At 47.7% G+C, this 18687-nt stretch overlaps 1 protein-coding gene across 7 annotated transcripts in view; it reads right to left on the reverse strand.

The window, feature by feature from the left end:
• Positions 1–18687, reverse strand: part of KIAA0319L (KIAA0319 like) — a 90254-nt gene that overhangs the window by 6434 nt on the left and 65133 nt on the right. For 6 of the 7 annotated variants that reach the window (XM_004740817.3, XM_004740816.3, XM_004740814.3 and 3 more), the window contains exons 10-20: positions 15571–15799; positions 13951–14074; positions 13233–13365; positions 11334–11482; positions 10096–10247; positions 9466–9604; positions 7601–7760; positions 3344–3486; positions 2396–2518; positions 1751–1841; positions 99–190 (exon numbers count right to left, since the gene is read on the reverse strand). In XM_004740817.3, coding sequence (XP_004740874.1) covers positions 99–190; positions 1751–1841; positions 2396–2518; positions 3344–3486; positions 7601–7760; positions 9466–9604; positions 10096–10247; positions 11334–11482; positions 13233–13365; positions 13951–14074; positions 15571–15799 — 1535 coding nt within the window. Of the gene's footprint in view, positions 1–98; positions 191–1750; positions 1842–2395; positions 2519–3343; positions 3487–7600; positions 7761–8933; positions 9282–9465; positions 9605–10095; positions 10248–11333; positions 11483–13232; positions 13366–13950; positions 14075–15570; positions 15800–18687 lie in introns of those variants that run through there. The other variant, XM_004740820.3, reaches the window with a different exon arrangement.

An 18687-nucleotide genomic window follows, 5' to 3' on the forward strand; every position in this document is an offset into this window, starting at 1 on the left:
CTGTTAGCGACAGATTTAGGAGGGAATTAATGACGGTGCTCTTCACCGGGAGAGTGCACAAATCTAGAGGGCCCACCCCTAACCCCAAGGGCCACTACCTGCTCGGGAGGTTGGCTTCAGTTCCAGACTCTCTTGATCTGTGGCATCCAGGATCTTGTACTTGCTTTTCCTTTTGGGTTTTCCTTTCTGCCTGAAAAACACAATCCCCCACCGCTGCTCAAGAAGGGGGTTCTGCATGAGACAGGTAGCTCAGGTGACAGCCAGATTACAGAGAGCGCCCTGTCCCCTGCGAGCTGCCTAACAGGAAGACTGTTTTTTCCCATGCTTCCCAGCTGAGGGAAGGTGACAGCTGTGACTGGTTCTTCACATACTCCTCACCAATTCTGGGAAGGGAAGGGAACTATGACTGTCTGACCAAGGAGTCACCACTGCACAGTGCAAGGAAGTAGAGATTGGTTAAAAACAGCCGTAACGGAGTACAAGCTCGCCACGCTCCCCACACGACAGCCTAAGGGAAAGACACGTGGGGCAAGAAAAGCAACTAGACTCAGAAAGCCAACAAAATGAGGAGATGGTGGATTCCTATCCCATAGAACCATTTTCCCCAGTGTGAGATCTGAGCTAATTTTATGTAAAGGGGGGAGTGAGAGGAGGCTGGAGTCAAGAAGTGACTGATATCTGCAGACATCCAAGAAGGCTGTGAAACTTTGTCCTTGGTCAGTTGATCTCTGTAGGAATCTGCCTGTGAATCTTAAACACAGCACAAGCATTTCTATATGTACTTATCTTCTCGAGGTAGGTAGGTAGGTAGGTCGGTTTCAGGTAAAAAAGCAGTTTTGTAAATGTCAGTGATTGGTATGCCCATGTGCAGGGCTCAGCACAGGTGCCTAAGCTGTAGGTCATAGCCGCAAGGGAAGGGAAGCAACATGAAGTCAGACATGCTCCGTGTCTCCCTATTAATCAAGAGAACAAGAAACTGACACTTGAGGGGTAGAGCGTGGAGGAAAGCATTAAACCAAGTTATTAATGGTAATTTTTAAAAATTGTTTTCACTTTGTTTTACGTGCAGTTAAATTGCAGGTTAAATCTCAGCTCTGCTACTAATTAACTGTGTGTCCATGGACAGGTGAGGCCATTTTCCTGAGCCTACATTTCCTTAGCTGTGAGATGAGAAAAGGGGGTTATATGCATTAAAAAAAAAAAAAAAACCACCCAAAATATTATCCTGGTACTTGGCACAAATAATGCAGAAATCATACTTATTAATAATGAAAAACATCTAATAAACATTCCCTAAATACCATAAGACTAGATAAGAAGATTCCAAGATTCTAGTTTAATCATGACTAACCGAAGTCCACAAATATGTGGAAACACGTAGACACATGAATCCCAACTAGAAAGAAGGGCAAAAGAATTGAGAACTCATGTGTTGAGGCAGGTGTGGAGTAGAAACACAGCCCTAGAGAGGTGAGCCAGGCGCACAGATGGGCCCTCCTGCTCCCACCTGGTCATGGCCACACTTCCCAGGCTGCAAATCGGTACAGTGACAGCCACTTGGCTGAGGGAGTGCACCCCGGTCCTCAGGAGTGCGAGAGGGTGATGAAAGCTTTTTTGCACCTGCCTCAGGCCATGACAGGAAACAAGGGATGCCAAGACTCAGTGTCTTCCGTGTGGAAGATGCCAGATACCTCCCTAATGAATATACAGTTAGAAGCTTTAATGAATTTCCGAAGAGACTCCATCTTACCTCTTACAACAACAGATCACCGTCCAGGACAGGATTCCCAGGGCAACAACAATGACAAAGGAAGCAATGATAACATACAACACGCTCCACTCTGCCAAGAGAAACAAAATGGAGAGGGCTGTGAAGACAGAGGCCAGGAGGGCGGCCTGGGGTGCCCCGGCCTCAGCAGGTGGCTTGGCTCTGCAGACAAGGCAGCCCCACAGCAGCCCAGCACAGGGGAGACCTCGCAGCTGTAGGCAGCAGCCGAAGCTTTCAACCCCCTGCACTGTCCCTGCTGAGCCCGTGGGGCAGAGGGGCAGGCTGTAAGGAGCTTTCTCAGGGGGCGGGGGCATGCAGAAATCTGAGGGCTCCCACTGGGCTGCCGCACAGAGGCACTCCAAAAAGGAGGCCGTGCAGCTGATCCAACCTAGGCTGCAGTTTGCACTCGGTCGGACTTAAGCCTGGTTCTTCGTACAAGCCTGCTGCAGAATCCTGCTCTAACCTGGAGCAGCGTGGAGGAAGGAAGTAAAAGTCCTCTGCAAACAGAACATACACAGAGTTCTCCTCGCTTGCTCATCTGCCTCGGAAACACCACCACCCACCTGCTCAACTCAGAACTACGTTCAGCGCCAAAGCCACTGGCACGTTGCCGAGCAGAAGACTCACCACAGTTGCTGTCTCCATCCCTCAGCTGCACCTTGATGAAGTTCTCCATCCAGAAAGGGTCGCAGATACAGCGTTTGGTGAACGAATCACAGTGGCCATGGTCAGAACAGTTCAACTGGCACGCTGAAAGCAGCGGGAAAGGGGACGGGGGGACAGGAGTCAGGGCTGGCCCAACGGCTGCCAGCGCACATGAGGATGGAACTGCGGTGCCCCTGCCTGGGGGCCTCTGCCGGCATGCACGCCGCCCGGCCACGGTGATGGTCACAGGCAGATCAGGCAGCAGTAGGGAGCAAGGCCACTGGCACAGTCCAGCTGTCCTGCTTTGCTGCCGCTCCCTGTGGGAAGTTCTTAATCTCTCAGCGCCCACAGACCCCTTCTGTGCATCACATTAATGCCAAAATAAAATATACAGTATTGTGAAGGAAAGCAATGATATTGCACATTTTTGAAATATTTAATAATGTAGTAATATATGTGTGTCTTTATGAAAACATTAAGTAACCAGATCTAGCAGTGGGTCTAAGAACTGCCATAATTTTGAAGTAATGATGAGTAAAAATGACGTTTTGTCATGTAATGTGCTATGAAATTACCTGTGATTTCTACTGCCTTAAAAGTCACAGGTTCAGTTAATACTACTGGGGTTTTTGCCTACCTTCACAATAGCAGGAAGTAATAGATTTCAGTTAGAGGTGGGTGAAAATAAAGACGTCATTTTTTCTCATTCAAGCTCCCAGCCCACTACTCTGACCCCTGTCTCACGGGCCCATGGAACCCAGGTGAAGAACCCCTGCACCGAGTCGGGACGCTTTCAGGACACTGCTGGTGGAGCAAAGTGACTGTTTCCGTGCTCCTCGAAAACAGGAGACGAAGCCTGGGGACAGCGGGGCTGCGGGGAGCTGTGGGCTCTGGGTAGGCTCTTCTTCCCAGCTGCCCATGATTACTCACTGACAGTATTGATTTCCAGAGCTCTGAATATCAGGAAGTCTGCCTTTTGCTTCCGCAGCTCACTCTTGAGCATCGCTGCCACTTCATGGCCTTTGAAGATCTGGTGGGGAGGCTCGTTTTGAACAAAAAATACCATCTTGGTGCTGCAGAGACACGCGAAAATGTGAGTGAGCGGAAGCCGTGCCCAGCAGGGGCAGCTACATTCGCTACAGAGCACCGCACGCTGTGCTGGACACTAGGCTAAGCTGCTCTCCGTGTCCTCTCCATTTCACAGAGGACAGTGTGGGCTCGGAAGGGTTAAGTAACTTGCAAGGATCACAGAGTTAATCATGGCAGAGCCAAATCCCAATGTTGAGATGTCTGACTCCAAAACTTGTGCTTTCAGCAATGCCCTAAGCTGTCCCAGCTCACAAGAGGACTTATTCCAAACCAGTCACTGGAGGTCAGGAAAACGGGGATTTGTTTGGTTACTACGTGTCTGCTGCCAGCCTTTAAAACAGCTGAGACTGTAGTGTGGGGCTGTGTGTGTCTTAATCTGTGTGTGTGTGTTTATGTCTAGGTTACCTGTAAGACAGACCACAGTGCCCTGAAAAATGTCTGCTGTCGGACAGCATCAAAGCATTATCCATGGGAGCACCTGTGTGGCTCAGTCGGTTAAGCGTCTGCCTTCAGCTAAGGTCATGATTCCGGGGTCTTGGGATCGAGCCCTGCATCAGGCTCCCTGCTTGTGCTCTCTCAAATAAATAAATTCTTTTTAAAAAGCGCATAATCCATGGATCAGAACAGTCAAATGATCATTACTACAATAGCAACAAGAAAGACCCGACACAGTGGTGTGGTTGGTGCAAGACTATGCTACCCCATGTCCAGAATCTGTTTGCTTTTCTGGCAGTTTCTGTCCAAGGCAGACCATGTTTGACCTCACATTTCTGTGGGCACAAAGTCTGTTCTCTATGCCTCGGTCTTCATTTCAGGGAGCCCATGACTCCACAGCACTCTCACAGCCAAACCTTTGTAATCAGTGGGTCACACTGGGTTGTAAGTGCATCCAAGAAAGCGATCCCCTTGGCACACAGGGTGGCTGCTGGGACCCGGAGGCCCCGGATCAGTTCCTTCCGGTAAAGCAGCCTCATCGATTTAACCCAAAGTGCCCCACACATGGCATTGCTTCCTGTGTTGGTACGACATAACCTGTTGGGAAGCACTGTCATAAAAGACTTTCTGTAAGTTTGCTGTGCGGCGAGATGAATAGTGGGGTATTATAAATTCCAGAATCTAAAAACAAACCTTTGCCATAAAGGATCTGTGGTTCACTTCTCATTATTTTCTCCCAGTTACCTAATCCATGCTGACAATTTCAATTCCTCTCTCTATACCAGTAACCCTCAAACCTTCACCTCTTCTCTCCTTGTCTCTCTTGACTGACCACATCTACAAAAGCTTGCTAGAATACCCACCCCATCTCTCTCTCAGGCACTTCCAATCCAACAGGTCTCAAACTTAAAATAAGCACCAACTGAGCACTCTCTGTGTGGTAGGGACTGTATAAACATCCTCTTATTTAATTCTCAGTAACAACCCTATGAAAGGGGACTCGCATTTTTACACTAGGTTGCACACTAGGTTCAGAGAGGGGAAGTGCCTTGTTCATCATCCCAGAGCTGACACTGACAGGTTTGTCTGGTGTCAGCCCTGTGCTCTTTCCCACTGTGGTAGATTCCCTGCACGCCCATCCTCCTCCTGAATTCCTCAACTAGGCCAATCAGTCCAAGCCAGAAACCCAGAACCACTGTGACCCTGCATCCTCGTCCAGATGCAGTGAGGGTAAGTGTGCCAGCAAACCCTTTCGGGACACTTCCAGCAGCACACCTGCTCAAGAATCAGCATTGCGTCTGCCCTGATCCCCACCAGCTCCCGTCAATCTAAGCAGCCACTCGCCCTGTTCTTACTCTCAGGCAGCCAGCAGAGCTTAAAGAGAAAGCCCTAGTCATCACGCTCTGATCCAGTGAGCCCCAACTGTGTGCGTGTAGAGAGCTCTGAGGTTTCAGGTGCCCAGACCTCACTCCGGACCAACTGAATTCTCATCTTGGGGGGTGAGGCACAGCTAATGGCATATTCAGTAAAAACTCCCTGTGTGGGGAGACAAACCATGCAAGACTGTGGACTCTGAAAAACAATCTGAGCATTCTGGAGGGGCGGGGGGAGGGAGGTTGGGTGAGCCTGGTGGTGGGTATTGTGGAGGGCACGGATTGCATGGAGCACTGGGTGTGGTGCATAAACAATGAATTCTGGAACACTGAAAAGAAATTTTAAAAATAAATAAAAATTTAAAAAACAACAACAACCACCACCTCCAGGTGTTCTGTCATGTAGCTGGAGTTGGGAACCACCACTCTCATCTCCTGTCTCTAACTTTGCCTGAGACCTCAATACCGCTCAGAGCCAAAACCCTTTTCTGGAACTCCTGTTCCCAACCTTTACCATTTTCCTCAGGCTACCCACCTCCTTCTCACCTCCTCAAAGCAGATGGCCTTGCCTCCAGTTTCAGAGACAAAACCCAGCACACTGGTACCAATGCTGTCAGACACCAACCTGTGTGCTTCAGAATCCAGCCGTCATAGCACAGCTGCCCGCCCTTCCTCCCCCCTCCAGAGAGACTGCTGCTGCTGCTCCGCCCACAGCTGGGCCCCCAGACCTGCCCCCTTTGGAAGCAGCCTCTACCTTCTACGTTTCCTCTGCACCTTCCCTCAGTCTATAAAGGTGCTCGAGTATCTCCTGTCTTTGAAAGGTGTTCTTGCAACCTCCCATCTTCTCTTCGGCTCCAGCCTCGTCCTATTTACCATCTCTGTATCCTCCAACCATGACATGAATTTGCCTTCTGTCCCCAACATCAAAGTAAGATCCTCTCACTGTACTTCTAATGATCTCCCAATCAAAAAGCCAAAAGCCTGTTTTATGTCCTCATCATACTCTTCCTCTGTGGCATCTGAACCCTTTGGCAGCCCCCACCTGCCAGCAGACTGCTCCCATCTGCTTTTCCTCCCGCCTCTACTATTGGTTCCCAGTTTCCTTTGCTGGCTCTTCTTTCCTTGCCTCCTCCTTAAATACTGGGGTTCTCTGGCACGCCGGACACTCCCCCAGTGTGACTCATCTGTCCTCATGGCTTTGATTCCTGCCTGTGTGCCGTGACTCCCTACCTCTGGCTTTTTTTCCCACCCCAAGTTCCAACCTATACTTGCCACTGTCTGATGAAATATCTCTACATATCACCCATGAGACACCCAAAATGCAACAGTCAAAATTGAACTCATGGTCTTTTCTTTGAAACTGATTCCTTCTGAATCCCTAACTTCAGTAAATGTGTCCACTATCCATCCAGGCATGTAAACCTAAAGCCTTCGGTTTGATGCTTCATTCACCTTCATCCCCAAAGGATCCCCAAGTCCTTCTGATTTACCTTTGTTTTCTTTTCATTTCTTCTCCTCTTCTGTTATTCCATTGCCACTACCTTAACTTAGGTTTTATTACCTTTTTACTAGACTAGTTCTAGGCTCCCCAACCCTGCGTCTCTCCCTATTTTGGTGTAGCCTCCATAGTACTGGTCTTCCTAAAACAAAACAAAAACCCAAATTTTCTTGCTTCAAAAACAAAACAAAAACTTCACACATATAAAACTTGAGTCCTCCCCGCCTTCCCAAACTTTTATAAAAACGAAACTCCTTGGCTTGCTTGTGACTGTTGCCCATCTGCACAGCTGGTCTCATCTCCCCCCTTGTCCTGGGGCCTAGGAAGTGCTCTGAACCAAAGGACTTCTTCCAGGGGAAACTCGGTACTTTCATATCACAGGACCATGGCTCATGCTATTCCCCTTTTATGAATTTCCTCTGAGTCTTTCTATGCTTGCTCGGTGGAAAATCCTGCCCCTACTCTTCTGAAAGAATTAATTGGCCTTGCCTGTGTCTCCGTGATACCTCAGTCTGTCAAATTCACCCTGTATTAATGTTATATGCTTATTCTGACTGTCTTCCCTACTAGACTATGACCTGGTACCTAACACCCTGCTACAATATCTAATACTGAGTATGTGACCTGTGCTAGAAGAGACAAGTTCATTCAAGGAACGGAAACCATGAGCAGTTCTTGGTCAGAGAGCCCACCCTTCTCTATCTACCCACACTACTTCTCAGCTCAATTGGGAAGCCCAGGGGGCCCCTGGTCTTGCCTTTTCACACACACACACCCCCATTTCCCAGCTACCTCTGCTCTGTGTATGGCTGAATCTTTTGCACAATGATGTCGGAATCCAGCACCCCCAGGAGGACTCCAATCTGGCGGATGAACATCCCTTTCAGCCTCTCAGTTAGCTGACTGACGTTGACATCCAAGATGATCTCCACCAGGTGGTTTTTCCTGGGATCTGGAAAGCACGTGAATCAGTCATGGCTTTGGAAGGAGGAGTGTGAACACAGACCTGCCACTGTGCATCCGTTCTGGCACAGGAGCGAAAGCAGTGAGAGCATTCAGGAATGCAACTGACCTCCTGCAAGTGGAAAGGGACTAGACTGAACTGCCAGTAATGTAATCGAGGGCTGACGTGGAGAGCTCTATGCCATCCGGACAACTACCACACGTGAGCTGGGCATCGGGCCATAGCAGGGAGACCACAGGTTTGGTGAAGGGAGTGCGGAAGAGAACACTTCGAGGTCTGGTCTAAAAGCTTCTGCCCTGGGGCGCCCGAGGTGGCTCAGTTGGTTAAGCGTCAGACTCTTGGTTTGGCTCAGGTCATGCTCTCAAGGTCACAAAGGCATCAGGCTCCCCACTCACTGGGGAATCTGCACAAAGGTTTCTCGCCCTCTACCCTTCCCCCCGCTCTCTCTCTCAAATAAATAAAATCTTTAATAATAATAATAATAAAAGCTTTTTCCCAGTTGACTTTGCTGAGCTCTCCAGGCTGAGTGGGGGATATCTATAATCTCTCCACAATCTAGTTTTCAATGACTTGCTATGCTTTGTCTACAACAATGAGAGGGAAAATGTTCATCTCAACAATCTTACTGATAATGGAATTGTATCAGCCCTACAGGTTTGAAGACAGTAAAGACACAAAAAATCTGGGTGGTCAAGAGACAAGGACTTCCCTAGAGCAATATCAGAGCACGATGTTCTTGTAACTCTAGAACTGGGAGACCACTATCCTTCATTTCTGATTGTGTCCTAGAGACTGCTCTGCACTTGGAACTTAAAAGCGATTATTCAGAATACCTTATTCCCATAACTGGATGCACCATTTGCCTGTCCTGATGTATCATTTACATAATTAGTAGACTATTTGTGATCTGATTTGAAACACAGAAGAGACTTTATCATGTCTTGGCTGTTGTCCTTCATAGAGGCAGGACAAGGACTAGAAGATCCGCCAAGATCCCTTCCCATCTAAGACATCTGTACATGAGCTTGGCCTATATAACAAAGAGTAGATTGAAAGTTAATACCTTCTCATCAGATGCTCAGGAATTTATAAAGCTCTACCCCACCCCACACTCCTTCCCTAATACCAAATCAGCCTCAAAGCAAAATAAAAACACGGTTCTATTTAAGAAAGAAATTTTATTTCTGCAAATCTGAAAAATGTAAAGGATACCAGTTACTTTACCTTCCCTGGGCTGTCAGATAAAGCCTGAGGCTCAACTTATAAAAATAAATTGTTTTCTGCAGCTGGGTGGTGATGAGACATCATGACTCAAGTTATTCCTGTGCTCAGATTCCCGAAGCACCCAGAGCCCTCTCTCATCCATCACAGGGACAGGAGGGAGTGCTGGACCAGGGACATGAGGGCCTGGCTCTGACACAACTGTTGTGTGACACTGAGCAAGCCTTGCCCTCTGGGAGTCTCCGTTTCTCCATCGGAAATGGGGGGGTGGAGCAGGGGTCCATAATCCTGCGTGGGGAGGAGGGGTACTGTTGAAACAGAGTCCAAGGATTTTTCAGCTCAGGGTTTTTCAGGTGTTTAGAAGCTGGCTTTGCCACCTGTCTCTGTCCTACCGGGGGAAAGGGGCCCAGGTCTGAGGTCCTGCTGGGCTAGGCCAGCACTCCCAGCCAGTCCCAGTGCTAAATGAACTCACCAGGCTTCACCTCCACGGTAGTCCGATCCATGTCACTCTCCCCCTTCGCATCAGTCACGTGCAGGTGAAATGTGTAGGTGCCCTCAACCAGGTTCGAAAGAAAGAGGATTGGGTGGTGGTCAGAGTGATTTAGCACCTCCTGTGGGGTTGAACAACACTGGCTACACCAAAGGGCAAAACAGACTCCTTTTGTGGGGTTGGGTGCTGTTTGTTATAACTAAGCTCCCTCTGGGCAGCTCCTGCTTTATAAAAGCTTTGCAGCCCACAGATGCAAGATTAGGGCATCCAGTTCAGCTCAGGTCCTGATCCTAGGTTCTTGGGATCGAGCCCCGCATCAGGCTCTCTGCTCAGCGGGGAGCCTGCTTCCCCCTTTCTCTCTGCCTACTTGTGATCTCTGTCAGTCAAATAAATAAATAAATAATCTTAAAAAAAAAAAATTAGGGCATCCTAGCTTGCAGAGCAATGCTAGGCAAATCATTTGGGTTCCCTGAATTTCAGAGGGCAATCCAGGTTTGACATAAGAGACCACCCCTCACCCATGTTGAAACAGATCCTGGAATGTTTGGCTCAGTTTCCTCTCCCCATCTCATCACATTGACCCTGTGTAGCTCTCTGGTTCCTGACACTTACCCCTGCTGCTGGGCTCCCTTCATCTCGGGTCCAGAGGTAGCTGACTATTCCCTTGTCATCTGACGACTTGGAGCCATCCAGCTCTGCTGTGTCCGTGGGCAGGGTAATCACTACATTCCCAGTTATCTTGGCTACAGGCGGTTTGTTCATTTCTAACCAAAGAGATATAAGTGAAATAACATTCTGGAAAAGAAAGAATGCTTCTTCATGATGCTTAGGGGGAAATTAACATCGAAAGTATCTGAAACGGAGAAAGCTATCATAAGCACCTATTCATGCCAGCACCTAACAGCAGAGCGGGGTTTTTTTTGACAATGAGCTATTGGGGGTTAGGACCCAGTGAAGACCAGGCTTCAGTTCCCCTCTCTCCATGGTAATAAAACCCAGCCCAGCAAAATGTTTTTCTGACATCGTCCAGCAGAGAGGGCTGAGTCTTCTCCTGGGCCCTCCTAGCAGCTTCCCTGAAAGGGTTCCATGTGTCTTCTCGGGAAGCATGTGGTGACTAGATACAGAGACCCCAACTGGGCTAAAAAGCCTTACACTTTAGATTTCACGTAGCTGATAGCACACATTCTCTTCAAAATATGACCTAAAAATGTTATTTTTTCAACATCTTCTTTTATTCCTTAATACTCTAACAGAGAGAGAGGGAAAAAAAAAAAAAAAAAAGACCTCTCTTCCTCTGGGCCCCAGCTGCAGCCTTGTTTACTCAGGTGTGCAGTCTCTAGCAGCTGAGCACGGACACCCTAGCAGGAGTGACCCTCATGCCTCTTACAGCCCTCCCCCAGGGCCATCGTCGGTCTGGGCCTGCAAACCTCAGCAAACCCACAGACTCCTGCCTCATGCTGGCATCCCGTCCACAGGCTCACAGAGGACCACAGGAAACTAAGGGCATGACAGTCATTCTAAGGCCTGACAGCAGGTGTCACTGCAGCCAGCAAGAGAACCACAGAAACCCCAGGGCTTAGCAGTGGAGGCAAAATAAAAATGCAAAGGAAAAAAAAAAACAAATTCTTTCCCTATTCAACTGAGAAGGAAGGTGGGGGACAAGAAGTTAAAATTCACCTTGCATTCACTCCCAACTAAAGGCTGTTTTAGAAGCACATAACAGCTGCCCTTCTCCCCAGTTTACCCCGCCACCCCTTATCTCTGGTCAATTTCTGCTGCCAAAAAAGGAGATGCCCAGTTCCTCAGGTATCTGACCCAGAGACTGCACCAACCCAAGGGCAGGAAGGTACCTTCTTTGACAATGACATTCACAGAACTTTGGCTTTGCAGGTTTCTCTCATCTTTGACAGTCAAGGTGAACACATAGGTTCCTACTTGGAGCCCCGTCACAGTGGCGACACTGCTGTTAGCATTCTCAAGCTGCACGCCATCAGGTCCCCTGGACAAAGACAGAAACCAGAGGGTGGAGTTGTACCTGTTGGCTATTCTCCTGTCCCTGACTCAGCAGGAGCAGACAATTACTGCCTCAGCCGAGACACGAACTATTGTTTCCCAGCCCTTGAGAGGGCATGTTTAAAAATATTCCATTTGGACAGAGCGTCATTTCGCCCCAAAATACAGGCTCCCCTGCCGATCAGAAAATTCCATTCACCAGCTTTCAAACATGTCTGGCTTTATCCTTTCTATGAATTTCTAGAACATTCAAACTGTTTGCTGTTCCAGTTTGTAAGGGGAAGAAAGTGCTTCTGAGCAGGTCTCTGATCAAAAGAATGATTTCAGAGTGATGTTTCTGAAAAGCATTTCTGGCCCAGTAGTTGGTTCAGCTCTTGCCAGCAAAGGAGCAGGATGCGTTTCTTAATCACACGCCAAACTCCCTCCTACTAAAAAGCCAAGGAAAGGAAATGGGCCAAGGCTGCAGAGGATCTCTCAGCAAAACCATCCTCATCTCAGCAGCTCTAAAGCCAAGCTCCCTGCAGCTCCTGGACAGTGGTACAGAGGACCCCGGACACCCTGCAGCCTTCCTCCACCCCTGGGGCCTCACACAGCAGCCTGAAGCCAGGGAGTGAGCTCTGTGCCAACATCCAGGCATAGCTCTACACATTCCAAGGAGCAAAATGCCCCCAGAGTTTTCCTTAAAATTATAGAATGACAAGAGAAATCTGCAGTCTCCCAGGTTTTGCTTTGTTTTGCTGTTTAAATCTACAATCTCTGGCCCCAGTCATCCCTCCAAAGCAGATCTCTTCCAAGAAGCTACTCTCAGGATCAGTTCTGCTGTAGGCACTAGTGAAACTCAGCTGAAGGTTTATCAGCTATGTCTTCAACAGTTATAATTCAAACACACTGGGCTGAGGAAGACTTGGTTATCCACAAGAGATAAGAGCCAAGGAAAAGAATTTCTAAAATCCAACTCAGCAATCGTTAAGTCAAGTCACTTCTACAGTCAAGTTATAGCCCCTTGCCACCCATTTCTATGCCCTCATCAAAAACAAAAATAAAACAAAGAGTTCAGTCTGTCCTGTCATTGGTACCTTTGGAAACTAAGAATGCTTTTAACTGTTCCTTAGAATTCTTTTGCTTCCCGTGGGATTATGCATACAATTTGAGTTCCATTTGTTATGGCTTAAAGAAGCTGAAAGAAACTGTGAGAACCAGAAATGGTTCGATTAGGTAATTCCAGTTCAATTATTATTATTTTGGTTAGTGCCTTTGGCCTCTCATTAACATAATTCGTAAACGGTGTCTTTAAGGAAATGATACCAGAGCAATGTTTTCATTGTGCAGATGAATTTTCAATTCTCTGTAATAGCTTTTCTGCCCCATCCCCACTGCCAGCCTTACCCAGTTAATTTTGAGCAACGGTATTTTTCTGCTCCATTACCCCTTCCATCCTGCCTCTCAAGTGTAATTAAACTGTGCATTTCGGCAGATGGATTGTACCTGTAAAAGTACCAGGACCACAAAGTACTAACTGGAGACTAGCTGACGGCAAGCATTGTTTTTTTTTTTTCTTACAACGATTATTTTCTGTCATTTTCTTAGAGTTGAAGTTTAGGACGGCTAATGTTTCTTTCTCAGTCATCCCCCTTGGATAAGCCAGCAAGAGCAAGTGAACTCTTAAACACAAGTAAGTCCTTGCTTTCAAAGGCCTGGAGACGTTGCAGCAGTAGAGGTTTTGCGTCAATACTCACTGTGTTTTCTCCCAGAGATAGGAGATAATTTTCTGATCATCAGAGCTTTTGCTGCCATCCAGGGTTGTGCTGTCCACCGGAAGGGTCAGCTCTTTATCTGGGCCTGCATCTGCCTGTGGAGGCTTGTTGTTTTCTAGAAGACAGAGACAGCGAGGTCAAAAGCAGGCGGTTCAGCTGGGAAAGGAGAGGAACTAACAGGGACATATGTTCTGGAAGACATGAGAACTCTGCCTCTCAGCCCACAAAACTATCAGAGACTGTGGGTCAGGGAGCGCACAATGAAGAATATTAAGACTGAACCCTTTTTATAAGAATACAGCGGAATGTAATGAAGTTGTAATGCCGTGCTACATTTTAGACTCGATGCTCTGGGTGTTCAGAAGAGAGGGTCTGAGTGATAAGGTAGGGCCTTCTGGAGGAAGTGGGCTTTAAGCTGTCCCTTAAAGGCCATGGGAGGGTTTGGGATAACAGAAACTCTATCTGCTATGTCCCCTTGAAAGCACAATAACCAGCCACGGGCAAGACCACAGCTGAGGTTGTGAAGTCCTGTCTCTACCTCTGAAGCAAGCACTCAAAATGGACAACCACAGTTGCCAGTGGCCCGTGGATTGCGACCTCCCACTCCAGCATCGTAGAGCTCAGAACCCAGACCCTCTTGTCCCGCACAGTACAAGGGGTCGGCCTGCAGAAGGGCCTGCACGATAAGGCTAGAACTTACCAGGCTGCACGATGACAGTCACCTGGGCGGTAGCCTGCTGTCCAATGGTGTCCGTCACTGTGAGCTGGTAAGTATAGTCTCCTTCTTGCATGGCAGAGAGCTGCAGGGTTGGGGTTCTAACCCCCTGCATGTATAAATACAGACAAGTGGGAAAGCAGACTCCCAGAATCACAACGTCACACAAGTCCTACTCCACCCTAAATGATGCACCTAGTTTTCTAGAGCTACTGCGTGTGGCATCAGACACTGTGGGACATCCTGTTAAAAGTAAAGGGCTCCCCTTTCAAGGGGACAACCTTCCCTGACAGCAGCAGTTTCAAATAAAGTCCGAGTTCTCACGAGGGAGAGGGGGACAGGAAAATGTGCAGAGAGAACCAAGTTCGGTCTTTATGACCCAAGCCAGAAAGGAGGCCAGGAGTGTAGAATAAAATAACACACTATTAAAACCATGTTCTTCCTGCTGAGGCCACTCAGTGATCTTAACCCAGCTGCCTGAGTAGCACGTGGCAGCAACGGCCGATGCCGTGCGGTCACCAGCCGGGTTGTGCAGATTCTGCAGCAGCAGAGAAACCGAACAGGATATCTAACAAAAGCCAGGTGAAATGTGAGCTTTAAGTCAGGCCTCCAATTTGGAAACACAGAGCGTCAGAAGGAACATTATACACAATTTAGGGCAAACTTCCAAGGCAGGAACTTCCTCTAGAACAGTGGACAAAGCTTGACAGCCTCTAGGCAGAATCCAGCGTGCAGACATTTTGTTTGGTCTGCAGTATCTTAAAAGCTGGAAATTTTCTTTTTCTTTCTGAAGATTTTAAGTAATTGTTATACCCAACATGGGGCTCAAACTCACTCAAACTCAAAAAAGTCACATGCTCCTCTGAGCCGGGCACGTGCCCCAAAAGTTGGAAATTTTCACATACAGGTCTAGATTTGTTTTTTCTTGGAAAGCTGGGCCCCTCTAGGAATACTGGGACCATATTTCCATGTGGCAACAACACACTGAGGCGCAGCTGACCACTTCAGTCAGGGGTTATGTTGTCTGGTTTGCCACAGGCCCTACTCAGTTTTATTTACTTACCTCATGTGCCCGGTGGCAGGTCTAGTCTCCTAAGTATGTCCAGAGAGCCGACTGGGCTACTCCAAGTTGTAGTACAGCTCATTAAGATTTGCAACCTTGTTTCATGATCTCAGGGTCATGGGATCCAGCCCCTGTCAGGCTCCAAGCTGAGCTGACGCCTGCCTGAGATCCTCTCTCCCTCTGCCCCTCCTCCCTGCTCTCCCTGTACCCCAAACACACGAGTGCGCTCTCTCAAAAAAAAAAAAAAAAAAATCTGTACCCTTGTGGCTTTGGGTAGTCTGGCTCTCTGGCATCATCCTAGAACACATCCTTTAATACTAAACATTGAAGACAAAGGTTTTGGTAATGTGTTCCTTAAAGGCTCCTTAAATTTTCTAGGTGTTTTTTTGTTTTTGTTTTTGTTTTTAATTCTAGTGTTCAGCGTTCTGTATCGATTGGCTTTGGTCATTAAAATGGGAGCAAAAATAAGGCTCATAAGGGCAAGCCAGTCCAGCAGCTGTAATTCTCCTGGGCAAGAAGAGACGGACGCCATTCCCTCCTACCTGCATCTCCACCACTTTCCCCTTGCTGCTCGGGCTGAGTGACCACTCATAGCTGGTGATGCCATGGTCATCAGTGCTCTGGTTCCCAAAGAGGGTGATGGAGTTTTGGGGCAGGGTGATCACTTGGTTGGGGCCTGCATTGGCCACAGGGGGGTAATCCACCGCTTTGTTCACCGTCAAACTTGCAGTGGTAGAGCTGCTTGCTCCGTCAGAGTCCACCACCGTCAAGCTAGCAGGGCAGAGAAAGGAGTGCAATCAGGCAGGGATGGGCTGAAGGAAGAGGCAGCGATCTGAGAGGACTGAAATATTGAGGCTAAGAAATACCAAGGCAGCAGGGGTACCAAATGATTACCAATTCTTTATGCATTCTTCTCGGACAGGCAGACTACGACTAAATGCTCACCCTGACCGAGCGCCAGGCACTGTTCCAAGTGCTTTCTAGCTCCTTAAATCCTCACAACGGTTCCATAAAGCACGACGCTCATTTTACTCCTTACATATACGAGGAGACTAAGGCACAGAGAGGTAACTTGCCCAAGCTTGAGTGGAGTCAGAATGCGAATCCAGGCACTACATTGCCAGCACCGTTCTGCTCTGCCACCTGCACCTGTCCGTGCGCTGGGAACTTCACAGGCACTGTCTTCCCTGGCCCTCCCAACAATCATATGAAGTAGGTGTCCTCCATCTCCCTGGACAGGAAGCTGACAGAGGCTATGTCACCTGCCCAGGGCTACACAGTGAGCCAAGATGCAAGCCCAGTTCTCTGACTCCAAAGCCCAGAAACCAAGTTTTAAGCGTAGTTAACCCCTGGCCCCTAAAGCCGCGGGGCTCAAAGGCGGCCCCGAATAGATCAAGCACTGACTGCAGCCCGCTCTCCTCCTGCCATCCTGCCTCAGCCATGCACACATCGCAAGAAAGGATGCCCTGGGCAGACAGCCCCTGGGATGGACCAGGAGGGCCGGCTCCGGTAAGACAGGAGCCCAAGATGCAAATGAATTCTCCTACGCAACAGCCCCACAGCTTGTGCCAGTGTGAAACAGGATTCGCAAGAGGAAAAAAAAAATGTTCATTTATAAGAGCAGGCTTTTACCTAAATGATGCCTTCCAGCTGAACAGCCTAAAGCTTCTCTTGCCACCTCAAAATGTGAGCATAAGCAAGCAAGGAGGTTTGGGTTCCTTCCATTTTGCTGACAGAAAGAGGAAAAGCATAGAAAAGACATGTCGTTTGTTTAAATCTCACCACCAGCCACAGACAGAGCCAGACATCTGTGGGGCTGCATCCCACAGTCTCACCTTTTACCTAGGGCCCGAGGGGGATTTGGGGGATTTTAGCCTTTAGAGAAAGAGCACAAAAACATCAGACACACATATCTGAAGAAGAAAAATCCACAGAAATTTTCCTCTTTTTCCATTTTCCATGTTGTTTTCACAGTTTTTTTGTTTTTGTTTTTTTTTTAACATATCCTATTTGTCTCCTATTTCAGAGCAGAAGCAAGTTATAGACAAATGGCAAGATGGCAGCTGCCCATTTACTCTTTCACCTCAGTCCCAGGCTTGCCTGCGAGAATCCTGGACCCGATGAGCAGCCGACCACAGGGTTGGCCACTGCCATGTCAAAGGAGGAGAGAAGGAAAGGTGACTGGAACCAAACAGACTGGATCTTAATGCTAATCAAATCCAGTCCCATCATTTCATAAATTGAAACTGACAGAAAAGAAGAATCACTCCCAATACCGCATCCGCCCAAACACTATGATTGAAAGTGCAGACTCAAGTCATGTTGCCTGTGTGACCTTGGGCAAGTTACTTAACCTCTCTGTGCCTAAATTTCCTAATCTACAAAAAATAGTAATTATAATACTTGTATAGGATTAAATGAGCCACTGCCTGCACAGAGCTCACAACAGTACTAAACACACAGTAAGTGTTCCAGAAGCAGGAACTATTACTATTACTTTTTTTAAAAGGATCAACCTGGCCCAAGCTAAATTTCTTAAGTGTTAGAACTCCTATATTAGAAATCGAAGGTAAAATCAACTCACATTTCCATTTTAAGCCAATGAGAAGGCTCTAACCTTGTGGAATGGCAGCTGCCTTTCATTCATCTGAAGTCTTAAGTCAGTAAGAGTGCTGCTAAGTCATATTTATTTACAGGGAAGGTGCTGTTCTAGGACCTGTCACTGTCTCTGGTAGTGTCAAAACCTGGTAAACTACAGACCCAGTGAGGAAGAGAGACACCCACGAATAAACTATTGCACCACAGAGAAGGTTCTGGGAGAGACATGTTCCCTCCTCTCAGAGGAACCTCGGGAGGGTCTACTCTGCCTCACAGAAAACTGAGAGGTAGGTCCTTAAGATTAAGGATGGGCAGAACTCTGATGGACTGAGAAGAGCATTCAAGGAAGCATGAACAAAATATGTAAGGTCAGGTCAAGGAGTGGAACAGAGTGAGTCCGGACTTGGTTACAGAATCTGTACTTCGGTTCTAGCTGAAATGTGTGACCTCAGAGAAGTTAGTAAATACACGGAGCCTCATTTTTCTCAGATGTAAAATGAATTTAATATCATGTACATACGCTGTTTTATGATACTCACATGCAAGTGCTCTGTAACAGACAAGGAGTTTTGCAAATCTAAAGAGGACTACTCTTGAGTCGGCTCACACTCTTACAAATCACATCCTAGAATGCAGACTACGAGTTCCCAGGACTATCTTTGAACCAAAGTCTCTAAAAACCCCAGCAGAAAAAGATCCCACAAATCATACTGAAATAAGCTGCTAGTCCAAAGTAAAGAATTTGAGATCTTGTAAGTTGAGGAAGCATTTACCAAAGGGAAGAGACGAGATGGGAATGGGTTCCTTCTAGATTTTTCCTGAGAAAAGGCACAGGAAGCTAGGCCCTTTCACTTAATGACAGAAATCCCAAAAAAATGGGGATCTGCCAGGCACAGCTTTGGGAATGGTTAACTGTGGTGGGTCCTGATCTACTATGCAAGGCCCGTTGCCCTAGAAACATCACTGTTGTGACCACAGCCACCAACAGGACTCAAGAGAACTAATGGAACCAAAGGTTCTATTGCTTCTCGGCCTTTTGGCTAAGATCAAGTGTGAAACCA

This window comes from Mustela putorius, unplaced genomic scaffold (genome assembly GCF_011764305.1).
Source record: "Mustela putorius furo isolate JIRA1106 unplaced genomic scaffold, ASM1176430v1.1 tig00003853_pilon_pilon_pilon, whole genome shotgun sequence".
Lineage (NCBI taxonomy): Eukaryota > Metazoa > Chordata > Mammalia > Carnivora > Mustelidae > Mustela > Mustela putorius.